This window comes from Petaurus breviceps, unplaced genomic scaffold (genome assembly GCF_028583685.1).
Source record: "Petaurus breviceps papuanus isolate PSGF00001 unplaced genomic scaffold, PetGlider_PUasm1.0 90591, whole genome shotgun sequence".
NCBI classification, from domain to species: Eukaryota; Metazoa; Chordata; class Mammalia; order Diprotodontia; family Petauridae; genus Petaurus; species Petaurus breviceps.
This window is the reverse complement of record NW_027187280.1, coordinates 1,236,544-1,246,733: the sequence shown is the minus strand read 5'-3', so window position 1 is coordinate 1,246,733 and position 10,190 is coordinate 1,236,544. Positions and strand designations below refer to the sequence as shown.

Sequence of the window (10,190 nt, the reverse complement as noted above, 5' to 3'; positions counted from 1 at the left end):
TTGGATTAAAATCCAGGGCTTCCTGACTCCATTCCCAGCCCTCTTTCTAATAAACCCTTCTGCCTTCTCAAAGGGAGGCAGAAAGATTTTGAAATGATAAAACGCTTATGGGATCCCTTGCAAGTGGGCATGTGTGAAGGGTAACATCTTACCAAATACCAAATAGCTGTGTCCTGGCCAGCAGCAAAACACCTTCCCTGGGCTTAATAATCACATCATTGTCGGCATGCTCCCAGTCAAGGTGAATATGTTATTTCTGACCAGGACACCAGAGAGATGGGGCCATCTCCAGTTGTCCTGATCTATATCTTGCCACTGGACCTAGATGGCTCTGGAGGAGAGAGTGAGGTTGGTGACTTTGCACAGTTATCCTCAACTTGGATCCAATTCACTTGAAAGTCATGGTATCACCTTCCTGATGTCATGGTCCTCTTTGAGAACAAAGGACAAACAACAATACCCGACAGATATATGTAACAGTGGCCCTCTTGGCCCATACTTTCTGAAAGTCATATTTCACCAGGATTCTCTCATACCCTCAAGGTGAACCAGTCTCAGCCATTGGCTCCAGCCCCTAATGATAGTGTTCCCCCCACCCTCCAATTTTAGGGAGATCCTGCACTCCATTACTATTTAGTCATAGCTGGATTAATTTTTCCAAAGAAATATTTACTTCAAAGGTATAGCAAGAACAAATATCATCCCTAACATCTGGTAGCATAACCTCTCCTCTCCTACCTCCACTTTATTGTTTGGAAGGAGAAGGGGATTAAGTTTATTTTAGCTAATTCCTATATAACTTCACCAAGTTCACTAAGATTTCTCCCTTAAGTTTCAGATTCCCTGGCTTCTCAGAGCTTCCATGCTGGGCTGGCTGGCTCTACATCTGGCCTGGAATGCTTTCTGAGGTTATTGAGGATCCTGGGACTAGGGAATCCACTGACTGTACTTAGAATTGAAAAGGACAATGAAATGGACCAAAACTCTTAAGCACATTTCTCAGGGCCACAAAGAATAAAAGTGGGGAGGAGAAAATAGTTTTTTCTCCTTTCTAGTTCAGGTCATGGTCCCCTGGTGTGGATGAACTTCACCCTTTCTGGATGCAGCTAGAAAGAGAGAGCAAGACTGACCGTGTCTGGTAATTTTAAAGATGAGTTTTAAAGACACAGCTAATAGAAAAACCACATTCCCTTCATGGTAGGGGAATGTAGAATATCTTTCCCAGAAGCAGAGCACCCTCATTATACATTGAGAAGAGCAACTAAATCCTGTAAAGATCTAGGAAATAAACCTTTAGGCTACCAAAGTCATTATGAAATCAAATGAGATAAAGTATATAAAGTGCTCTGCAAACCCTGAAGTGCCATATAAATGTTATCTAAGATGATGATAAAGAAGAGGGAATGTCTGAGCTGGAAGGTAATTTAAGAACCTAGTACAATCCTTCATTTTTCAGTCAAAGGAACTGAACCCCAGAATTGTGAAGGAACTTCTCGTGAGGGCACACAAAAAGTCACCAGCAGCACTAGAAGTTTGGCAAATTTAAATAACGAGGACAAAGAGAATTCAGTAGGAGGATCTCAGGATCTGTAATCTACAGATGTTTATGTGAACAGAGCAAAGGGGCAATTCCATGCAACATGAGCGCAGAGTTTCTAACCTTCGAGTTATTGTGTATGCTTTTTTTCTGCTCATGGCTATCAATACCCATGGCCTCTCAAGAAGCCTCACAATCTTGGGGTCGTGAGCCACAAAAACACGAAAATAGCTATGGTTCTTCAGAGACCATCTCAAGGATACTTAGTGAATTTTTAGCCTGTTGAGCTGTCTGGATCATCAGAAACATATAATACCCATTACCACAACTCCTTGTGTGATGCAGTGGTAAAAGCACTCATCCTGGAATTAGGAGACCTGAATTCAGAATCAAGCTCTGCCACGTGTAACCTTGGGTAAATCAGGTAACCTCTCTGAGTCTCCATTTCCTCAACTAGAAAATGGAGATAATAACACTTGAAATCTTATTGGGTTGTTGTGAGAAAAGTTCTTTTTAAACCTGACAGTGTAATGGAAAGTGTGGTCTAAGTTATTATTATTATTGTTATTATAATTACCATAGAATTCTGGATCAAAATGAATGACAGCTGTAGTACAGTGGGAAGAACACTAGACCAGGAGTCTCAGCTTTATCATAACCAGCTGTGTGACCGTGCCTAAGTCACTTCCCCTCTCTGGACCTCAATGTCCCTCTTTGTAAAATAAAGAAGTTGGGCTTAGTGATCTCTAGGGTGTCTTCTAGCTCTAAGCCCTATATACCTTTTAATTAAAATGATAATTTGTGAACGTTAAGTATTTATTGTGTCCAGTGACACTGGCCTCTTGGCTGTTCCAAGAACAAGACACTCCAGCTCTAGCTCCAGACGTTCCCGTAGCTGTCTTGAATGCCTGGAAGGTTCTCCCTCTTCATCTCTGACTAGTGACCTCACTGGCTTCATTTTGGTCCTAACTCAAATTCCACCTTTGACAAGAGGCCTTAGCCAGACCTTCTTAACTCTAGGGACTTCCTTCTTTTAATTACTTCCTATTTATCCTGCCCAGAGCTTGCTTTCATGCATTTGTTTGCATGTTGTCTCCTTCATTAGGTTGTAAGCTTCTTGAGGTCAGGGACTGTCTTTTGCCTCTCTTTGTATTCTCAGTGCTTAGTACAGTGCCTGGTACACAGGCGGTACTTAATACATGTTTATTGAAGGATGGCAGTGTTTCCTACATTCAAGGCAACTATGCTTTTGAGTATTCAGAGATAAAAATGAAACAGTTCCTGCCCTCAGAGAGCTTGTATCCTACTGGAGAATAGCTTACATTTGATTTAGCACTTAGAGTGTTTAAAACATACTTCAAAAGCCCATTTTGAGAAGAAACACAGGGTCCTAGGATTTAGAGGTGGAAAGGGCTTTAGAGATTATTTAGTCTAACCTCTTTTTACAGATGAAGAAATGAAGGCTCAGAGAAGGTAAATGATTGCATCTGAGGTTGCAGAATTAGTAAGTAGCAGAGCCAGCATTTGAACCCAGGTATCCTGTCACACTGTAGAAAAATAACCAAGGTTTCAGCATAAGCTTTTAACTGGTTTGCATCTAGACTCATTGAGAATACATATTTCTCTATCACTTTAAGGTTCTCAAAGCACTTTCCCTATAACTGAGGTATAGATAATATTTTTCTCATTTTACATATAAGGAACCCAAGGCTCAGAGAGGATAAGTAATTTGCTCATGTTTGTACAGCTAGCAGGTGTCAGGGCAAGAATGTGAACTCCCAGATCTCCTGACTTAAGTCTAACAGATTTTTTTCCCCCTTAAAAATAAAAGATCTTATCGATACTTGCGTAGTGATATTTTTCTTTATACTGTCACTGCCCAATAGACCTCACCCCCACCATAGAACCTTCTTTAGTAACAAAAAAAAGTTAAGTCCCTAATTTCCTCCTCCCAAAAGAACATCCCTACAATATGGGGACTATCTCTGACAACACATGCAACAATTCAAACCCACAGACCACTGTCTCTATGTAAAGGAGGGAAGTGAATTTCATGATTAATTTTCTGGTACCAAAATTAGGTACTTTATTTAGACTGAATTCTGATGTCTTTTAATGTTTGTGACTATTTCTATTTTTTCTTTGAATCTGCAGGACTTAGCACAGTGCTCAATAAACAGTAGGTACTTAATAAATGCTTATGATTTTTTTATTAACATTATTGTAGTCATTGAGTATGTTGGTCTTTTGATTTGTCTCATTTTGTTCTGCATCAGTGTCTTAATGCAGTTTGAGTGAGGCTCAGGAGCCCAGGATGCATGACAAGGAGTGGGTGGCAGTCTCTGTTATGTGCCACTTATGTTTCTGGAGGGAAGAACTGAGTTTAGTTCTAAGGATACAATGGATAGATGACAAAGCCCGAAGGTCCTTAGGGTACATTGGCAGGTCTCCTGTTCTCTCTACTTATATTTCTCTTCCTTTAAGGCTAAGCTCTAGTCTTGTCTCTTCCATGAAGCCTTCCCTGACTACACCAACCTTAAAATGATCTCTTCTTCCATAGAATTTATTGTATACATCTCTCTTTTGCCATTTAGTAATGCTACCTTAGATCCTTATTTAAGAATTTGTATATCCTATTTTTCTAACTACACCATGAGATCTTGGATAGCAGAAAACACTTTTCATACCTCTTTTATTCCCTGAACTTAGTGTACGGCCTTACCTAGATGAAGAGTATCATCTAAAAAGTGTGTCTATATATATATAGATCTGATTATCTCATGCCTCAGCTCAAAAAACTTAAGGGCATGAATTTAGAGCATGGAGGTCATCTGTTTTCACCTCCTAATTTGATAGTTAAGGAAACTGAGACCCATAGAAGAGAAATGACTTGCCCAAGGTTACACAGGTAGTAAAAAGGCAGTCAGGATTCAAACCCAGGACCTCTGACTCTATATCCAATGCCCTTTCTCTTGTACCATGCTTCAGTGGCTCCCTCAACTGTACCAAGTAAAGGTGAGCCTCCACAGCCTGGTACTGAAGGCCTGTCAACGATCTCAACCCATCTTACTTTTCCAGTCATATCTCATATCATATATCATTCCTCTTCATTCATTCTGTGCTGTTAAACTCTACCACTCCCTGTCTCCCCCAACCTGAGTATTCTCTGTCCTTTTCTGTCTTTACTGTGACTGTTTCTTACCCCTGGAAAGTCCTTTCTCCTCTCTCTGCCTACTGGATTCCTGCTCATCACTTAAAGGCCAATTCAGATGCCATTACCTACAGAAAATCTTACATGACCCTCCTTTGTTGGGAGTGACTTTTCCTCCCATGGCTTGCATTAAATTTTGTTTCTACATCTCTAATGCATTTATCATGTTATATTGTGTTTTATAGATGACAGTATTTGAGTCTTCCCCCCCCCCCCCATAGACCGTGAGTTCCACAAGGGTCAGGGTCAAGCACCTACTATGTGCCAGACATGCTAAGTGCTGTACAGATATTATCTAAGTTGTTCCAACAACCCTGTGAGGTAGGTGCTATTATGATCCCTATTTTACAGTTGAAGAAACTGAGGTAGCAAAAGATTAAATGACATGCACAGGGTCATACCACTAGTAAGTGGTTGAGGTTGGATTTGAACTCAGGTCTTCCTGACTCCTGTGGTTAGTGCTGCTCTAAGAGGTGGGGATACAAATAGAAAAGTAAGACAGACCCTTACCTCAAGAAGTTCATACTCGAAAGGGTGGAGATAACAAATATAGGGGGCTTCAGCAGCAAATCATATGAAAAGGTTCCCCCAGTCCTTAGGGTGCAATGACAAAGTAGATGGTAATGCATTTTCTTTAATATAATTTTCACTGAAAAAAAAATATTTTTTATCATGTTGAACCATCTGACAGTGCCAAAGGCTTTGGTGAGCATTTTCTCTTCCCAATTTCTTCAGGTCTCTGCTAACATCTCATCTTTTGCAAGAAGCCTTTCCTGATCCCCCTTAATGCCAGTGCCTTCCCCCAATATCATCTCCAGTTTATCCACTATATATTGCTGTTTGCAGTCTGTCTTCCCCATTCGACTGTGAGCTCCTTGAGAGCAGTGAGAATTTTCTTTGTCTTTCTATCTCCAGCCTGGCATTAATAAATATAAGTGTCTGGCAATGATAAATGCTTATTAACTTGAGTCTAGGTTTTCAGGAGCTGTGGCTGCCGAGAAGCAGGTAAGCATCATCTGAGAGGCAGTTGCTAGGTTCTATCCACAGGGATTGTTTCATTGGATGATGGCTTCTGGAGCTGGAAAGAAAGCCAGGCTGTGGGTCTAGAGGCACAACTATTCCTGAGGCTCTTAGGCTCAGGGTCCTGGGCTGTCTCCAACAGAGTCTGAGAGCAAGTGGTTATTTATTAAAAACTACGCCAGGCACTAAGCCAAGTGTTGAGGATACAAAGACAAAAATGAAAAAGGTCCCTACCTTTAAGGATCTTATATTTCACAGAATAACACAGAATAACTTTTGGTAGAAGCTAGTTAGTTGTTCAAAGAGGCAGAGGTGAAGGTGAGCACGCCAAGTATAGGGGACAGCTTGTGCCAAGGCGCAAAGTGGGCCATGGAACAGCCTGTGTGAGGAATAGGAAGAACAATTTGGTTAGAATGAACCAACAAATAAAGTATTAAGTATGCTTACTATATGCAAAGCACTGTCCTACATGCTGGGGAAACAAATAGAAAAGTCAGCTCCAGCTCTCAAAAGAGCTCCCCTTCTAAGAGGAGAGACAACTCTCGCGGAAGGTTACAGGTCCAAGTGGAATGGACGAGTCTCACAGTCCTTCGGGTGCGGGGACAAAGAAGTCCTGACTGCTCCTTCTCGAATGTCATTTCTACTGATCAAAATCATATCAGTTTCTGCTTAGCACAGTGGTGGGCATATAGTAGACACTTAATCAATGCTTTGTTCATACAGAGAATATACGACAGTGTCAAGGACTTTGGTGGTAAGAACTTTGCTTTCTGGGTCTTCAGGGGCCGTAGCATTTGCAGAAGTTGCCAGGCAGTATCTCCATTGGGGTTGGTGTCCGATGACTCTCTTAGGCAGAGGTGAGGGTGAGCATGCCAGTCATGGGGTACAGCCTGTGCCAGAGAGTGGGAAAATGGAACGCCCTACGTGAGGAATGAGAGGGACCGTTTGGCTATGCTTCCCATTGTGGGCTGGAAGCACTGCTATGCTCTTGGGTTCGAGATCTTGGGCTCCCCCCCCTCTCCCTCGGGGGGCTCCGCTGCTTCCCTTGGGCTGGCTTGCCCGCCAGCGGTGGACGCCCCGCGTTACATACAGGATACAAAACACTCGAAAGAGAGAAGTGTGAAGCAAGCCTGCAGGGGCGGTGGGCACCAGATGAAGGGTTAGTTACACCCACCAATAACTGTTTAGCATTTTAAGATCTTCACAATTGGGCCTTCAACAGAAATATCTCTTATCCCAACTTCGGAAAGAACACTAATTATTTTTAGCCTACAAAAGCTAGTGAGAAGCTCAAAAGATTGTTCCTCCGCAGGGTCTCCTTTCCCTCCCAGAGTGGAGCAGTAGGTCAAAAACAGCAACGCTGTCGTAAAAAAAAAAAAAAAGGAGGCACTTTCCGGCGGGGCTTCCTTTTACTGCAGTGTGGCACGCCGCCTTTCCTAGTCTTCAAGCCGCGGTGCGGTGGCGGCGTGCTTTGCGGCAGTGTGGCCCCGGAGGCAGCGGCGGAAGAGGAATCAGGAACTAACGTTGAGCGTTGAAGCGGCGGTGGGTCTCGGAAATTATGGACGTAGGCGAGCTGCTAAACTACCAGGTGAGAGGTGGCCTCCGAGAGGACTTTGGGTGAGGGGCGGGCCGGTGGGTTTTCCTCTCTCGTCTAGGAGGAGGCCCCCGCGGCCTGACCCTTGCACCCGAGGGGGGTCTGGGACCCTGTGCTGAACACTCCCTCTCCCTGAGGTTCCCTACCCTCACACCCGGCGCAAGCGCAGAGGGGGCCTTTCCCTGAGGTTCCCGGCCCTTCTGCCCCACGCCAGGCCCTCAGAGGACTGGCTCATCTTTTGCGCTGGAAGTTCCCCAGAAGAGGCCATGCTGTCTGTAGTTACGAAGTGGAAAGAGACCTGAATTTAAAGCCAGAAGATGTGCACTCAAGTTCTAGTTGTGCAACTTTACAAGATGTGTGACCTTGAGCCATTCACTTCCCCTCTCCTCGCCTCAGTTTCCTCCCCACCCCCAGTAAAACGAGAAGGTCGGGCTAGGTGGGTTCCTCCTACTCTGACTTTCTGGCTCATAGGGTCCCTTAGAACTTTGACATTGTATGATATGTTATCTTGATATCTTAGAAAGTCCCTTTCAGTTATGACTTCTACTTGGATGTCCAGTAGACATTTCAAACTCCACAAGTCTCAGACCCATCCCTCTACCAAACTTTAAAATTTCTATTGAAGGTACCACCATCTTTCCAGTCACTCAGCTTTACAGCCTTGGAGGCATCCTGACTTCAGTCCTTCAGCCCCTGAATACGGTTAGATGGGAAATCCTGTCCATTCTTACCACCCCCCCCCCCCCCAACACACACCCTCCCATGGCTATCCTAGTTTCAAGCCCTCATCACCTCCGAAGTGGACTATTCACATAACCTCCTAAAATGGTCTTCTCGTACCCAGTCTTTCTCCTTTCCAGTACAGCTCAGAAAACTGCCAGTGCTATTCCTAAAGCATGAGTCTGAACATGCCACTCTTCTGCTCAGGAAGCTTCAGGTGGCTTCTTCTGGCCTTAAAATACAAAGTGACTTGCTTTCGCATTTTGAAGTCCTTCATAATGACTCAAACCTACTTTTCCAGACTTAGTACACATTATTTCTCTTTCTGAATCTTATGTTGACTTCAAAATGGCCTTTCTGTTTCTTACAGGACAGTCCATCTTCTGACTGTGTGCCTTTGTAGGGACCACTCCCTCCTCACCTCTGTCTCTTAAAATCACATTTCCTTTCCAACTTGGCTGGAACACTACCTCCTAACATGAGACCTTACTTGATTTCCCCCTCCCCTCCGTTACCTCGTATTTACTTTATAAATAATGTGTATGCTCATGTTTCTCTTTGTATCTTCAGGGCTTAGCGCGGAGTCTGGAATAAAGTAGGCATTTGTTGACTGTTGATTCAAATACATCCATATCTCTCCCCTCACATAGCTCCCAGTATGGTTCAGCACCTATAAAAGAGACTGTTGGATTAACCATCTGTGTGATCTCCCTGCCACTAGCCTTTTTAGTCCATCCTTTATACTCCTCCCAAATTGATTTTTCTGAAACACACCTCTGACCATGTCATTATCCTATTCAAAAATCTTTAGTCGCTTTCTTTAGTCTCTAGAATAAAATATAAGTCCCTTTGCTTGACATTTAAAGCCTTTCATTGTGTACCTGCCACCCATCTTTCTATTAGTGTTTTAAATTCCTTTCTTTCACACACTCCAGTTCAGTCACATACTCCTGCTGGCTAATACTCTGTTCGCAACATTCCATCTATCAGCTCTGTGTCTTTGCACAAGTTGTCTCACATGTCTGAAATGTATTTTTTTCCTCTCTGCCTCAGTGAGTCCCTGGCCTCTTTTAGAGTACAGCACAGAGAGCACTTTCTACATGAAGTCTTTTCCGATCCTCCCTCTTCTCTAGTTGTTAGCGCCCTCTGTGATTATTTTATAATTTATCTGTGTACATTTGTATCTCTCCTCCCTTCCCAGTTAGAATATAAATGTTTTCTCTCCTTCCTCCATGGGAAAAAAAGAAAAACAAAATCCTTGTAACAAATACACATAATCAAGCAAAACCAATTCCCACACTGACCATGTCAGTGATATCAATGATATCTCATCCTGTACTCTTGAGTCCATCACCAGGAGGTGGGTAGCTTGCTTCATTAGACCTCTAGAGTCCTGGTTGATACTTGCATTGATCAGAGTTCGAGATCATTCAAAGCTGTTTGTCTTTACAGTGGTGCTGCTATTGTATAAATTGTTCTCCTGGTTCTGCTCACTTCACTCTACATCGGTTCGTACAGATATTCCCAGAATCTCTGAAACTGTCTCCTCATTTCTGACAGTACAATAGTATTTCATTACAATCATATACCATAATTAATTCAGCCATCCCCCAGTTGATGGGCATCCCCTCATTTTCCACTTTTACTACCACAAGAAGAGCTGTCATAAGTATTTTTGCACATGTGCATCCTTTTCTTCTTTTTTTACTCTCAGTGTATCAGAAGCCTTAGGAAAGGTGAAACTATATTTGTAGCATAAATGAGATTGGTAGAATGACTGGAGATTCAGTTGTTAATTGGCTGATGTCAGCTTGGAGGGCAGTCTCTAATGGAATTTAGGGATCTGCCCTTGTACCTATACTTTTACATTTTCATCAGTGATCTGAGTGAAGGCATAGGTAGGTAGTATCCCTTTCTAATTTACAGATGACACAAAATTGGGAAAGAGAATAGTTTGGAAGATAGAATGCAGCAGTGTAACAGGCTAGAATGGTGGTCTGAATCTAATAAGATGAAAGTACTGGAGGTAAAATTATGATCCTAGACTTGAATTAAAAAAAAAATCACCATCCTCAATGGAAGATTGGAGAGGAATGGCAAGACAGTGG

At 42.8% G+C, this 10,190-nt stretch overlaps 1 protein-coding gene across 3 annotated transcripts in view; it reads left to right on the top strand.

Moving 5' to 3' along the window:
* The first annotated feature begins 7,199 nt into the window (after positions 1–7,199).
* CTNNBL1 (catenin beta like 1) overlaps positions 7,200–10,190 on the top strand; it is a 210,358-nt gene continuing 207,367 nt past the window's right edge. For all 3 annotated transcript variants that reach the window (XM_069063520.1, XM_069063519.1, XM_069063518.1), the window contains exon 1: positions 7,200–7,356. In XM_069063520.1, coding sequence (XP_068919621.1) covers positions 7,327–7,356 — 30 coding nt within the window. In that variant the 5' untranslated portion in view covers positions 7,200–7,326. The remainder of the gene's footprint in view (positions 7,357–10,190) is intronic.